The sequence below is a fragment of the Thamnophis elegans genome, chromosome 8, assembly GCF_009769535.1.
Source record: "Thamnophis elegans isolate rThaEle1 chromosome 8, rThaEle1.pri, whole genome shotgun sequence".
NCBI lineage: Eukaryota > Metazoa > Chordata > Lepidosauria > Squamata > Colubridae > Thamnophis > Thamnophis elegans.
Genome location: NC_045548.1, coordinates 54,788,533 through 54,804,577, shown reverse-complemented (window position 1 = coordinate 54,804,577; position 16,045 = coordinate 54,788,533). Strand labels below are relative to the sequence as shown.

General features: G+C 39.6%; 1 protein-coding gene across 3 annotated transcripts in view; it reads right to left on the bottom strand.

The window, feature by feature from the left end:
- Positions 1–16,045, bottom strand: part of CPQ (carboxypeptidase Q) — a 177,753-nt gene that overhangs the window by 68,719 nt on the left and 92,989 nt on the right. For all 3 annotated transcript variants that reach the window (XM_032222640.1, XM_032222638.1, XM_032222639.1), the window contains exon 5: positions 5,961–6,072. In XM_032222640.1, the coding sequence (XP_032078531.1) occupies positions 5,961–6,072 (112 nt within the window). The remainder of the gene's footprint in view (positions 1–5,960; positions 6,073–16,045) is intronic.

The window sequence follows — 16,045 nt, the reverse complement described above, 5'->3', positions numbered from 1 at the left end:
TAATTGCTGTTTAACCACAGCAGTTTCTTTGACCATATTTGTAATAATTGTATTTTAACATTTGTTAACCATGTGATAATATTTTGTTTCCAGACTTCCCCCTGCCTTGCACTGCAGTAATTCACTACCAAACAATAGAAATACAGGGGAAACAAATTTTCCCTTTTTGGGTGAAATCAGTAATATTATTGTTAATAATAATAATAATAATAATAATAATAATAATAATAATAATAATAATAATAATAATAATAATCTCCGCCATTGCCGGTCCCAAGCCCGGATGAGAAAGGAGGAAGGTTGGGATCAGGTTGGCATCTGGTCCCGTAAAAAAACCCCCGCCAACCCATACAATATGGTGAAAAAAACAAATAAGAATTCCATACCGCATCGGTCGTCGCGTGGGTTAACAAGGGCCGCGGCGGATGTTGGGGTCCCTGGACATCCGTCGACAAGTGGGCTACAAGTGGACCAGCCAACAAAATGACAAAAATATAGTGCAGATGAAAACCGTGCCATAATGGCCTGTTACTACAACTCAGAGCCAGAAAAAAGAGGCTATTTAAAGCGAATGTATGAATTATGGAAACAACAATATCCAGATTCAAATGTTAGTGAACAACGATTAGCAGATCAAAGGCGATTTATTATACGGAATAAAGTGTTTAGTGAAGTTGAACATGAGGAAATTCAGGCAAATTGCAAAACCCAAAAAACAATATCACAAGCGGAAATAACTGATATTCAAGACACAACTAAAGACATTATAGTAGAACTCCCAGAAGAAGCTCTTGGGGAGGAAATAATATCACCACCACTAGAACCAGTTATCACTGAACCAACTGATGAACTAACTCAAAAACAAAAAGAATTGAAGGATAAGATCATGGAGCATTTTCTGCTTAATGAGGAAAGGCAACGTTTACCATCACTAAAAACTGTGCCAAAGAAAATTTTGGCCCCTATCATGAAAATGGTTAATGCAGTGTTTTCAACAATTGAACCAGGATCCATCTTGGAAACAAACCAGTTAATGTACAGCGCAGCTGTAATAGTCACTAATGAACTAGGCATTAAAATTAAAGTACCTAGTCATACAACAGAAAAAGCATCAAAGCCAAAGTGGAAAATCCGTTTAGAACAAAAAATAAAAAAATTAAGGGCAGATGCTAGTAACTTAAAGAACATGCATGAGCAACGGCTTAAAAACAACAAAATCATAGATCGGCTAATCAGGAGATATAGATTGGATACAAGAAACATCAATGAAGCTGTAGAGATTGTAAAACAGCAGATAACAGCAACAGCTAGAAAAATTGAAAGATATGAGGCACGAATCATCCAATATAAACAAAATCAGCAATTTCGATCAGACCAACGGCGTTTTTATCAAAGTCTTAATGTAAATGGTGACACCAAAAGTGAAAAACCAGAAAAACAGGCCACAGTTGAATTCTGGAAAGAATTGTGGGAAAATGCAAAGGACTACAACAAGGAAGCAAAGTGGATACATGACTTTGAGAAAAGCATTGGCAACAAACAAATGCAAGTATTAGAAATAACAACTGAGATGGTCAAAAATTGAGTTAAAAAGGTAAAGAATTGGACATCACCTGGAAAGGACCAATTACATGGTTTCTGGCTCAAATATCTGACCAGTTTACATGCAATATTGGCCAGGCAACTGAATGAAATTTTACAAAAGGGCCAAATTGATGAATGGTTGACAACTGGAAAAACATACTTGATTCAGAAAGATCCAACTAAAGGAACAACACCTGAAAACTATAGACCAATAACATGCTTGCCAACAACCTTCAAATTACTCACAGGCATTATTGCAGATAACATGATGGATTATTTGGAAATAATAGAGCAGTAGAGCAAAAAGGCAACAAAAGAAGGAGCAGGGGCACAAAAGATCAGCTTCTAATTGATAAAATGATATTAGAAAATTGTAAGAACAGAAAAACGAACTTGAATATGGTCTGGATTGATTACAAAAAGGCATTTGACTCACTGCCACATAGTTGGATCATAAAATGCTTAGAAACAACTGGCATTAGCAAAAATATTACATCCTTTACTGAAAAGGCAATGAAACAATGGAGAACTGAGTTGGCAGTAGGGAATGAGAGCTACGGAATGGTTAATATCAAGCGAGGAATTTTCCAGGGTGATTCACTTTCACCTCTTCTCTTCATCATCGCAATGATCCCACTATCAGTAATCTTAAAAAAAATGAAATTAGGCTACCAAACAGCCAAAAAAGCTGAAAAAATTTCGCATTTACTATATAATGGATGATTTGAAACTCTATGGAAAGTCAGAAATAGAAATCCAATCATTGACAAATACAATCCGAGTATTCAGCACCGATATTTCAATGCAGTTTGGCATGGAAAAATGCGCCACTGTATCCATAAAAAGGGGCAAAATCACTGCATCTGAGGGAATTGAAATGCCCAATGGCCAACTAATTAAATGCAAAGAAAATGAAGCCTACAAATACTTAGGCATTCTGCAGTTGGATAACATCAAGCATGGAGAAGTAAAAACTATTGTCAGACGAGAGTACACCAACAGAGTTAGGAAAATTTTGAAATCTAAATTGAATGGTGGAAATACAATCAAGGCCATAAATACCTGGGCAATACCAGTTATAAGATACACAGCTGGCATAGTTAACTGGACACAAGCTGATTTGGACCTTTTGGACCGAAAAACCAGGAAACTAATGACAATGCACTACAGTTTACATCCACGTGGTGATACTGATAGACTGTACCTGCCACGAAAATCAGGTGGCAGAGGATTATTACAAGTGAAGCAAACAGTTGAAGAAGAAAAACATGCACTGGCTGATTATTTAAAAGAAAGTCAAGAACATCTATTAATCGAAGTAAAGAACAAAAATCTACTGAAGGCCCAACAGACGAAACAAGAATACAGAAAAGATGTGATAAAATCAAGAATGGAGAGTTGGCAGAACAAAGCACTGCATGGTCAATTTCTGGAAAAAATAAAAGATAAAGTGGACAGGGAACAAACTTGGTTATGGTTAAAAACAGGTACATTAAAGAAAGAAACAGAGTCACTAATCCTGGCTGCGCAAGAACAAGCTATCCGCACAAATGCCATTAAGGCCAAAATCGAAAAATCCTCTGATGATGCCAAATGCAGACTTTGCAAAGAAGCTGACGAAACTGTTGATCACATACTCAGCTGCTGTAAAAAAATCGCGCAGACTGATTATAAATTGCGGCACAATTCAGTAGCACAAATGATCCATTGGAATTTGTGCAAAAATTATAATATTAAAACAGCAACAAACTGGTGGGAACATCAGCCTGAAAGAGTCACAGAAAATCAGATGGTCAAGATCTTGTGGGATTTCCGTATACAAACCGACAAAATACTGGCGCATAATACACCAGACATCACACTGGTTGAGAAAAATAGGGTCACAATCATAGACATCGCAATACCAGGTGATAGCAGGGTCGCTGAGAAGGAACATGAAAAAATCGCAAGATACCAGGACTTAAAAATAGAAATTCAACGACTATGGCACAAACCAGCAGTGGTAATTCCAGTGGTAATTGGCACACTGGGTGCTATTCCAAAAGCACTGGAATTACATTTAAAACAGTTAAAAATTGACAAAATCACCATCAGTCAAATGCAAAAAGCCGCACTGCTTGGATCTGCACGCATATTGCGAAAATACGTTACGACGTCCTAGGCCCCTGGGTGGGGCCCGACTAGTAACCAATGCCAAATCCGGCGAAACAACTGGCCGCTGTGATACAATTGTATAATAATAATAATAATAATATTAATTTGCTATTCATTGTCTGTTAGATCAGAAATAAGTTTCTAAATGTTATGGACATTAAGTATTACAGCCTTTATAATCCAACTCATAGAATTAATGTTACATTGCTTCAGTGATGTGCGGTGAGGTTTATGGCTGGTGAGGCACTGACACAGTGGTGGGTTTCAAATTTTTTTAGACTTGTGGACTTCAACTCCCAGAATTCCACAGCCAGGCATGCTCAGTTCCGATTTAAAGCGGCAGCATTTGTTTTTCTCCTTTGCGAAAAAGTTTCCTTCATTCTTTTTCTTCTCCCCCCCTTCCTTCCTCCCTCTCTCCCTCCCTCCCCCCTCTCTCAAACAGACACACGCACAGAGAGAAGTTGGATTGGACTATCTCTCCTACCCCCTTCTTTCTCTCACTCACTCTCTCTCAAACAAATGCAAACACAGAAGTTGGATTGGATATATTTTCCAGTGGCTTGAAAGCAGCTCCTCTGCCATACCCTCCCCACACTGTCTGGGTGGGAAATGCCTGAAATGCAATAAAGCCCACCCACCCATTCACTTCCTGCTTGCAGGCTGGGGTGAGAGAAGAGGCAGAGAAGCCGGAGGGGAGCCGATCCCAGCCTTTGATTGCAGGTGGAGTCACATTGCCTTTTCAAACTTGTAATCAGTGAAGCTGGGCTTATATAGTTTTATCCAGCTCTCTCTCTCTCTCTCTCTCTCTCTCTCTCCCTCTCTCTCTCTCTCTCTCTGTGTGTGTGTGTGTGTGTGTGTGTTTGAAAAGGCAACGTGGCTCTGCCTGCAATCAAACTACACTTGGGGAGGGATCTACACTTGAGGATGAAGTTTGAATTCCTCCCCCTCCCTCCGACCCTTTTCCAGCTGTTTCAGAGAGGATTTCAACTCTGCTCTTGCCTGTCATCATGAAAAGAAAAAAAATGTAAAAGGAAAAAGGCAAGAGCTGAGGTCAGGCTGAGCTAGTTGCTGCCAGAGTCATCGTGGATGACTCTGCTTAACTGTTTAAAAAAGCCTCTAAAAATGCACCCTCTACCGGAGGAGGCAGGGGAATGCGTGCCTCACCTATGTCAGGAATTTTTAGCAATAGCAATAGCAATAGCAATAGCAGTAGACTTATATACCGCTTCATAGGGCTTTCAGCCCTCTCTAAGCGGTTTACAGAGAGTCAGCATATTGCCCCCAACAATCCGGGTCCTCATTTTACCCACCTCGGAAGGATGGAAGGCTGAGTCAACCCTGAGCCGGTGAGATTTGAACCGCTGAACTGCTGATCTAGCAGTAGCCTGCAGTGCTGCATTTAACCACTGCGCCACCTCGGCTCTTGCCGAGGCTTTTAACCCTGCTTAACTCTGCTCGAGTGATCATAAAACGCCTAAAGTCAGACTAGATAAGGCACGTTGTTCTCCTGCCTCCTCCTGTATAGGGCGCTTTTTAAGAGGCTTTTTAAAACAGTTAAGCACTAAGGAGAGTCATCCACGGTGACTTTGGCAGCAACTAGCTCAGCCTGACTTCAGCTCTTGCCTTTTTCCTTTACATTTTTTTTCTTTTCATGATGACAGTGGTGAGGCTCTGCCTCCCCTGCCTCTCCTTACTGCACATCCCTGCGTTGCTTATCCATAGCCTAATTTATCATCCAAAACTCTTTAATTAAACTACTTTGAGAAAAGATAAAGTATAAACATGGCTGTCAACAAACAGTCAGATCCGTCTTTTACATTCAGAAACTAGCCTTATGGTCAGCAATGGTGTTACAAACTGTTTTTATCATGGACCACCAGGCACTAAAAAAAAAAAAGATTAAAAACAAATAGGATGTGGCTCTTAAATTATTTCAACAAATAAAATTGCACTACTGTCAGAACTATTTTTATTAGGACTTTCAATATTCACAGATACTTTGGATATTCACAGATACTTTGGATTTTCCTAAACCACGAATCGAACAAATAAGAAATGTTTGCTATGTTTGAAAATTAAAAACACTACAGTTCCTAAAGAAATAGCTACTGCCAGAAGGAAATTCTGGAAAAATGTATTACAAGAAATAAAGTTAAGGAAGTCTAAGAAGCAGGATAATTCCATAAGCATTATAGCACTATACTATTTATATAGATACTTACCAAGATCCTTAATGAGTGATAATGCTTCCCATGATATAAATGCTCCTCCACCATCATCCATTGCTCCCTGACCCACATCCCAGCTGTCCAGGTGTCCACTAATGAGTACAACCTAATGAAATAAAAATAATAAGATCTTGACAAACTTGAACATTGGGCACTAGCTAATAAAATGAAATTCAATGGCAAAAAGAGTATGGTTCTTACATTTTGGCAAGAAAAATGAAATGCACCGGTACAGTATAGGTACCTTGCTCAATAGTAGTAACTGTGAGAGGGATCTTGGACAACCATTTAAATATGAGCCAGCAGTGTGCAGCAGCTGCCAAAAAAGCCAACACAGTTCTAGGCTACATAAATAGAGGGATAGAATCAAGATCACATGAAGTGTTAATACCACTTTATAATGCCTTGGTAAGGCCACATTTGGAATACTGCGTTAAGTTTTGGTCGCTACAATGTAGAAGAGATGTGGAGACTCTAGAGAGAGTGTAGAGAAGAGCAACAAAGATGATTAGGGGACTGGAGACTAAAACATATGAAGAACAGGTTGCAGGAACTGGGTATGTCTAGTTTAATGAAAAGAAGGACTAGGGGAGACATGATAGCAGTGTTCCAACATCTCAGGGGTTGCCACAAAAAAGAGGAAGTCAAACTATTCTCCAAGGCATCTGAGGGTAGAACAAGAAGCAATGGGTGGAAACTAATCAGGAGAGAAGCAACTTAGAACTGAGGAGAAATTTCCTAACAGTTAGAACAATTAATCAGTGGAACAGCTTGCCTCCAGAAGTTATGAATGCCCCAACACTGGAAGTCTTTAAGAAGATGTTGGATAGCCATTTGTCTGAAATGGTATAGGGTTTCCTGCCTAGGCAGAGGGTTGGACTAGAAGTCCTCCAAGGTCCCTTCCAACTCTGCTATTGTATTCGTATTTATCTGAAAAGCTGAATTAGACAGTTCAAGGATAACTACAGTATATAGGCTTATTCTTTCACCAGATGTAATTCAAATAATGTGATTACACAATTACATCAACACTATGATAGTGTAATTAGAATGTGCATTGTGACTCTCATTTTGTTCTAATGGGAAATTATGATAAACAAGGACTTCAAGTGCAAAAGGATATCCATCAACTTCTTATTACTTTTAATATGGAAGGTTTGGCTCTACAAGCTTTCAGTTAGTGGGTATATATTGTGAAAATCACGGACAAGAACAGCTTAGTTATATACATTCAATAAGATTGCCTTTATGACTATATATGTTTTTATGAATTCTTTTGAATTATTTTTTTTTCTGGATGTTTGTCTTTTGTGTACTGTTCAGAGTCACAGAATTTGAGTTGAGCAACCATACAAAACTCAGAAGCAGTTCCTAGACATTTGACTTGGTTTGGTCTGTTATGATAAGGCTTAGATTCTGGTGTAGACTCGAGACATGGCAAGGCTAAATAAGAATATTTATTCCATACCAGGATTCAGCCACTAAAAACAACGGACTTTCCTCGGTCACATGAAAGAGCAATCACAGTTTTAATTCCAGCACTTCTTTATCCAATTTTCTTCCCATCCTGAAATGGGCAACTATTAGATGTTTATAAAAAAAAAATTGACATCTCTTTTCTGAAAAAATCTGGCTCTCAGTTCTTAACAAATTTGACATTCTGAATGAAAGTCATGGATGATAAAAGAAGATAGCTGGCATAGAAATTTGCTCATTTACAAAAAGGCAAATGCATTTCTGATTTCCCAGAAGGCAAATTGATGAGATCCTTCTCAATCACCCAATTACATTTTTCAACTCTTTCATTCCTTAAGATCATATCTCTCTGGGATCAAAGGACATGCTTAGAAATGAAGCTGATTCGGAAGCTGGTGCTTTTCTGTCCCTTTTCACCTCTTTATATCAATGCCTAAGGGTGACACAAACTGAGTGCCCAAAGAGGGCCTGTTTTTGCAGGACAACCTAGAGCAGTGATGGTGAACGTTTTTGGCTCGGATGCCAAAAGGGCACGTGTGTGCACGCCCACACCCATAATGCAATGCCCTTCCCCTGCATATGCATGCACACACACACACCTGTGCTTCCCCCTGCCTCACTGAAGCTGCCAGATTTCCAGTAGGCCCATTGGACCATTTTTCGCCCTCGCCAGGCTTCAGGAAAGTCTCCAAAGCCTGTGGATGGTGAAAAATGGAAGTTCATTTCTGAACATCCAGTAGGCCAGTTAGGCCCATTTTTTGCCATCCACAGGCTCCGGCAGCTTTCCTGAGGCCTGGGGAGGGCTAAAATGGCCTCCCCTACCCTACGGAAGGCTGAAAATTAGCTGGCCAGCTGGAGCTGACATAGGGCAATGCCTCGTGTGCCCTCAGATATGGCTCCGCATGCCACCTATGACCCGAATGCCATAGGTTTGCTATTATGTCCCTAGAGACTTGGATGATACTGCTGGAAGGAGTTAATTTACCTCCAAATAAGTTAACTTTAACCCAAGCAAGATTATAGTATTTCAGCATTTCATAACAACCTCACCTATTCAACACCAAGTAATGAGGGGGAGAAAAATCAAAGCAATAACTGCTATGTATATAATCTGGCACAAGTGTAAATTGCTTGAGTTGTTTCATCAAACACAGATGTCAGAAAATGCTCGTAGGTCTTGCAATGAATTATAGGTGAGTTTATAACTGAATAGGGGGAAAAACTATATTTAAATGAGGAGCAATGTCTTCTTAGCAACAGTGAAAGATTGCCCTACTAACACAGCATGATGTTCCCTGGCAACCAAAGTGGCAAAACTATTGCCTGACAGAGAATTATTATTATTTTTGTTCCTAGGAAAGGAGTCACGCTACTCAGTAGGCAATTTTGAATCAGAAAGTGGTGTGATCTGCCGTGGGATTAGACATGTGTGCCTACAAATTTCAAAATGTTGTTTCCAAGACAGGAGCAGTTCTAGCAGATTGAGAAACAAAAGAGGAAAAGCTGCATTTTTCAGGTTAGGCCACTTGTCTTTCTGGCAGTAAACCTCTCTGCTTTGACTGGCAATCCCTCTAGAGTAGTATTTCTCAATCTTGGTAGGTTTCAGATGTGTGGACTACAACCTCCAGAATTCTCCAGCCAACCTGGAGTTAGAGTCCATACATCTGAAAGCTCCCAAGGTTGAGAAACACTAATCTATGTATAATGGTTTCCATGTTCCATGCTGAAGCAAATCAAGATACAGGATTCTGTGTGATAGAGAAGGATCTTGACAGACTTGAACATAGGACGTTATCTAATAAAATGAAATTCAATTTCGAAAAAAGTAAGGTTCTACATTTAGGCAAGAAAAACAAAATGCACAAGTACTGTATAAGTTGTACCTTGCTCAAAAGTAATAACTGTTATTGGAGTCCTAGTGGACAACCATTTAAATATGAGCCAGCAGTGTGCAACAGCTGCCAAAAAAGTCAACACAGTTCTAGGCTGCATAAACAGAGGGATAGAATCAAGATCATGTGAAGTGTTAATTACCACTTTATAATGCCTTGGTAAGGCCACACTTGGAATACTGCATTCAGAGATGTGGAGACTCTAAAAAGAGTACAGAGAAGAGCAACAAATATGATTAGGGGACTGGAGACTAAAACATATGAAGAACGGTTGCAGGAACTGGGTATGTCTAGTTTAATGAAAAGAAGGACTAGGGGAGACATGATAGCAGTGTTCCAATATATCAGGGATTGTCACAAAGAAGAGGGAGTCAAGCTATTCTCCAAAGCACTTGATGTTAGAACAAGAAGCAATGGGTGGAAACTAATCAAGGAGAGAAGCAACTTAGAACTGAGGAGAAATTTCCTGAGAGAACAATTAATCAATGGAACAACTTGACTCCAGAAGTTGTGAATGCTCCCACACTGAAAGTTTTTAAGAAAATGTTGAATAACCATTTGTCTGAAGTGGTGTAGGGTTTCCTGCTTAAGCAGGGGGTTGGACTAGAAGATCTCCAAAGTCCCTTCCAACTCTGTTATTCTATGAGACATTCAACAATGAGTAGAACAATTGTAGTATTCTATAGAAGTGTTCCTATTTGTTAGTTTTTCAGATTTTCCATTATCTGACAGAGGTATTTTATTGTCCCATGACTTTTCTATCAATGAGCCACTCTGTCGTGCTGAGGATTTTCTAAAAGCTTTTAAGAAGCACAAGTACAGCAGGGTAAGGACATAAACTTTGCACAATTTTTTTCATTTATCATTGAGTTTTCTCTTTGAAGAACTCTAGGGAAGCCAGAAATATATATTTATTTTCTTACTTCTTCATTATTTTTGCCATTCCAATATCTTCCCTGAGCAGATGCATAATGTATTCAACAATATTATGGATCAACAAAGGAGAAATTTTAAAACAGCGATTCTGAGACTGAAATTCTAAACACTTCAGCAGAGAAGGATGTCAGGCATTTCTTTGCCTGACATCAAAGATAAGAGTCTGGCAGTTGAGTGAGCTTTTTTGTAGCACCTTTTACAAGTGAGCATGGGAAATGAGATGAATATTTTTTTTTAAAAATAGCTATCAACCTTTTTGGAGAACATTTTACAGAACCTGACAGGCAGATACGGGAAGAAGATTAATTTAGTTATGGCTGATCAGATCAACAGGGATTTGAGATAATGCTACAGCAGAAGAACTAACACCATGGAATTCAGTCAGAAAGTTAATATCTCTGGGCTTTGGTTTAAGTGATTTTCCCATGTCTTCAAAGATAGTGCAAGGGAGCCAATAACCCAAATCCCTGCAATAATTTGTAGTCTGACATTATTAAAACTCACAAATTTCAACAAATATACGTCTCCAGGGGTGATATTCAAATTTTTCCTATACCGGTTCTATGGGTGTGGCTTGGTGGTGGTGGTTTCCTGTGACTGAGTGGGCATGGCCAATTCAATGTCACTCACAGCCATGCTTACTCAGTCACAGGAGCCCCCAAGCCCCGTCTACATAACCTGGTAGGAAAAAATGTATGTATGAGCACAAGAAGGGCTCCTAGTGAATGCTGTAGAGAGAAGCCGATTTTTTCTCTCTCCATTCACAGCAGAGCTGCTGCTCCCTTTCGTGACCCGTCAAAACCGCGGTCCACTAAAGCGCGCCCGATTAAAGCGCGTACCTGACATCATCATCAGCGCGACAAATACGACCGTGGAGAAAAAAGGGCGCTTTAAAAAGCGCTTTTAAAGCAAGCCGATTCACATAAAGGTAAGGGTTAGGTTTAGGGTTAGGGTTAGGGTTAGGTTAAGGGTTAGGGTTAGGGTTAGGGTTACATTAAGCGTTAGGGTTAGGTTTAGGGTTAGGTTAAGGGTTAGCGTTAGGTTTAGCGTTAGGTTAAGAGTTAGGTATAGGGTTAGGTTTAGGGTTAGGTTAAGGGTTAGGCTTAGGGTTAGGTTTAGGGTTAGGTTTGGGGGGGGTTAGGTTTAGATTTACGCGTTAATTTTAAGTTTACCGCTCACAGCGTGCTGTTTTCGTCACCCTGTGATGACGTCACGTACGCGCTTTCGGCGAGCGCGCTTTAGTCTACCGCGGTTTTGTGGTGGAACCGCTCCCTTTATGGTCCCCCCAAGCCCCTGCCCTTCCAGGGGTCGAAGTACCTTAAAGGGACAGGCTGCAGCAGCTGCGCTGTGAATGGAGGCAGAAACATTCGGATTGGGTGGGTGGGTTGAGTGGCTGGAAGGGCCGAGTGAGCAGCTGGAAGAGGTGAGCGGCAACCAGGTGGGCATCAGCAGGGCCGACCAGGAGTGATTTCTACTGGTTCGGGGAACCGATTCAAATCGTCCCTACCGGTTCACCCGAGCCGGTCCAAGCCAGTCGAATTTCACCCCTTACGTGTCCCGGGATAATGTTGCAAGATCCAATCTGGGCCAGTCACCAGGATCAGAGGTTTTGTCTTCCAAGCTCTCAGAAATGAAATTCAAAACGATATTGATAGATTAGAAAAATTGGGTGGAAGTAGCAGAATGAAATTTAATAGCATTCTTCATTCAGAAATGTACATTTACCTGATGGACAATATTGAACCTGAAAATATGGATTGTGAAATAGATTTTGGAAGTAATACAGTAGTTGACTGCAAACTGAAAGTCAGCAATAGGATATGGCATAAAGAATAGCAAATGAAGGGAGGCACAGTTTCCAAATTATGGAAGCAGCTGTTCCATTTTATTCTGCTTTGGTAAGACCTCCTGCCCCCCTCATTGCAACTTGACCCAATACCTTGAGTACTGTGCCTAGTTCTAGGCATTGAGTGTAGCCCCAACACTATGTGCATGCCATACAGTGAAAGAAAGTCGACCATCTGAGTCACTGATTATTAACTCGTTTTATGTTTCCACACACATGTCCTAGCAGAATCCTGATCAGAAAAATAAACTAGCACTGATGAAGTTACCTAGTTTGGTAATGAAACGTCTACAAGAAAACTACCAAGCTCAGAGAGCATCAAGAACCTCAGAGTTCAACTCTGAGCTACAAATATTCACTTCTACTGGTACAGAAGAATAAGTAGGGAGGGGGAAAATTGCTTTTGGGAAAATTGCTTTTGGAGAAGCAATGGTGGACATACATATGTGAGTGGGAGGATGAAGAATCACTTTGTTTAGTGTCCTTGTTTTTATTAAATGCAGCTTGTCTGGATGAGAAAACATCACATGACCAATTAGTGCTTGATAATCACCATAATGTTGACATTTAAGGAATTGAATTAGTCATTGTATATTTGCAATGTACCCAGCATTCAATTTCAAGTATAACATCTTTACTACTTATTTAAGGAGAATTGCTCAGTTGTGCAATTGGAGTGCAATTATGTTTCTTGAAAATAGTTTTAATCCCTGGGCCCTTTTCTATGAGTGACATAAAATCATTAAAAATTTTGGGGGGGGATTTAGACCACTGAGTTCAATCCCTACACTGTATGCTTCCTATATAGTGAAGGAATGCCAGCCATCTGAGTCATTGATTGCAATGTTTTCAATATTATCAAGGGTTGAGTTTGCAGGGAGGGGATCCTCTTACGTTGAATTTAGAAAGCCAGTTTGGTGTAGTGTTTAAGGCATCGTGTTCCCTGGACAAAGGATAAATAAGGGCAAGAAATGCAAAATTTGTATACAGAGATTTTCCACATTATTTACAACTCTGCCCCCATCCCAGGGGTGAAATTCAGCAGGTTCTGACAGGTTCTGGAGAAACGGTAGCAGAAATTTTGAGTAGTTTGGAGAACTGGCAAATACCACCTCTGGCTGGCTCCAATGTAAGGTGCAAATGGAGATTTTGCAATAACCTTCCCCCAGGAGAGAGGAGGGAATGGGGATTTTGGCGTATCCTTCCCCTGGAGTCGAAATGGGGGATTTTGCCGTATCCTTCCCTGCCATACCCATCAAGCCACGCCCACAGAACCAGTAGTAAAAAAAAAAAATCACTATTGCCCCATCCTTTGTGTGTGTGCATGTGTGTGTGCCTTCAAATCAGTGCTAATTCCTATCAACTGCTTGGAGAGGCCCCTGTAGTTTTCTTGACTTCATATTTCAGAAATTTGGTATTGCCTCCTTCCTAGGGCTGAGAGAGGGAACTGGCCCAAGGCCTCCCAGGTGACTCCGAGCTAAGGTTGGAGTAGAAATCACAGTCTCTCTGTTTCTAGCCTGCTTCAACCACTACACCAATCTGGCTTGCTAGTATTGTTACTCATTCTCTACAGAATGAGTCAGCCTCTTTTATCCTGTGGAGGGTAATGAAGATGGAGGATCCAGCATAATTATTTTCCTTGCCTATAAAACTTACATGTTTTTTTTAAAAAAATGCCTTGAATAGTTAGACTTTATTTAATATTCTCACTATTTTTTATCATCATTTTTTAAAACTCATTTATCAGTTAACAGCATCTAATTAGTTGCAATTATCATTAATTGACTGCTAATTACCAGTTTGCACAAAATTCTCACAGGAAAAATATATTCCTCACAGCAATCCATAAATATAGTGGGAATATTATAACATCATTTATTTTAATATATTATTTCCTCCCTCCAGATAACTTCATCAAGTTTGGAAGTGCTGAGAGACACATTAGACAAATTGAAAATTGGATTGGGTCATTGGTAGCAAGGAATGCTTAACTGTTCTGCGTAATTTCTCTAAACTACTCAACCATATACGTTACCTAGAGTGTAAGACAATATTGTATAACAGTAGTAAAAATATTATAGTAAAAAGTATTTTATATCTTCTGACTTGGTTACTAAAAATGCATTACAAAAATATTGTCTTATCCTCTTTGTATATCTCATTTTTCTACCAGTGTCTTAGTAAAAATACTTCGTTTTAACTATGCTGTGGCTTTCATGTGAGAAAATGTAGTTTATTGTCTGCCCAAACCTAACTAGGTTATGCAGGCCCACTATTATTCTTGCACATTTCCTTTTGATTTCTTTCATGGCATGTATAATAGAAATTGAGCCGACGACTTGTTATATTATTATACTTGTTACATTATTGTTATATTATTGTTATCTATTATACATGCCATGAAAGAAATCAAAAGGAAATGTGCAAGAATAACAGTGGGGCTGCATTTTATATATGGGATTCTACTTGAACTTATTTATTACTGTGACAAAAGGTTACCATTTTCTATATAGAGATCTATTAAAGAACCTCAAAGGACCTTTCTGTTTACTTGTTGCTATTCATGAGAAAATACAATAACTCTCTGCAAAGGTCTCTAGGAACATACAATGACAGATGCAACATAATACCAGACATGTTCCGTGCATCATTTCTCATCATTGGATCCAGTACCATAAGCAGAAAGAGAAAGCGGAAATACACAGGACCTCTCTTGTTATTAATAAGCACATACTATTGCATATACTACTGCTGCCTTTTCTTTTATGTAAAGGTTTTTTGACTTGTAGAAATGCACACGTGGGATACAAGCAAGTCCCAGTTTCAAGGGGACCTTTACCAGGGGTCATCCCCCACCCTTGTATTAGTATTGATCCAAGTTGGGCAAGGATGCTCAGGGATTCAAAGCCACCCCACTTCATGGATCCTATCCAGAGGTGGTATTCAGCAGGTTCTGACAAGTTCCGGAGAACTAGTAGTGGAAATTTTGAGTAGTTTGGAGAACTGGTAAATGCCACCTCTGAAAGGTTCCGCCCCCATCTATTCTCTGCCTCCTGAGTCCTAGCTGATCGGGAGGAAATGGAGATTTTGCAGTAACCTTCCCCCAGAGTGGGGAGGGGATGAAAATTTTACAGTATTCTTCGCCTGGAGTGGGGAGGGAATGGTGATTTTACAGTATCCTTCCCCTACCACACCCACCGAGCCATGCCCACCAAGTCATGCCATGCCCACCAAGCCACGCCCACAGAACCATAGTTAAAAAGAATTTGAATCCCACCACTGATCCTATCACATTTTATTTGAAAGGCAACACATTTTATAAAATCTACTCATTGGGATATACCTCTCAAAGGCTGATTAATTCCTTGCTTTTTGAACAACTCAGATGTGCTCATTATTTGCCTGTCCCAAGGAAAGAGCAATTATTTAAAAGTTTGAAAGGGATGCAGGGATGCTTTTAAAGATGTTTGAAGGTGAAACTAATGTTATTAAAACAGTTCCATTAAAGGTTGGAAATGTTCTTTTATGCAGATAAATATTTAGGGCTAATGTCTTGAATGCCATTAAGGAAAATAATTTACTGCTTTCTTCAGGAAGGAATAATAGAAGAGTTTTTCAAATTGTGTTCTGGAGAACCCTAGAATTTCACAATCATTTGATGGTATCATGTGAGAGACTAAGGTGATGATAATAACCAACAACAATAATAATTCATGTATATGTATATGTATATGTATATGTATATGTATATGTATATGTATATGTATATGTATATGTATATGTATATGTATATGTATATGTATATGTATATGTATATGTATATGTATATGTATATGTATATCAGGGATGGGTTCTTGCAGTTCTAACCTCTTTTATAGAAGAGGTTCCACAAATGCTCCCTCCCCCCGCCCGTCCACAACACGCTTGCC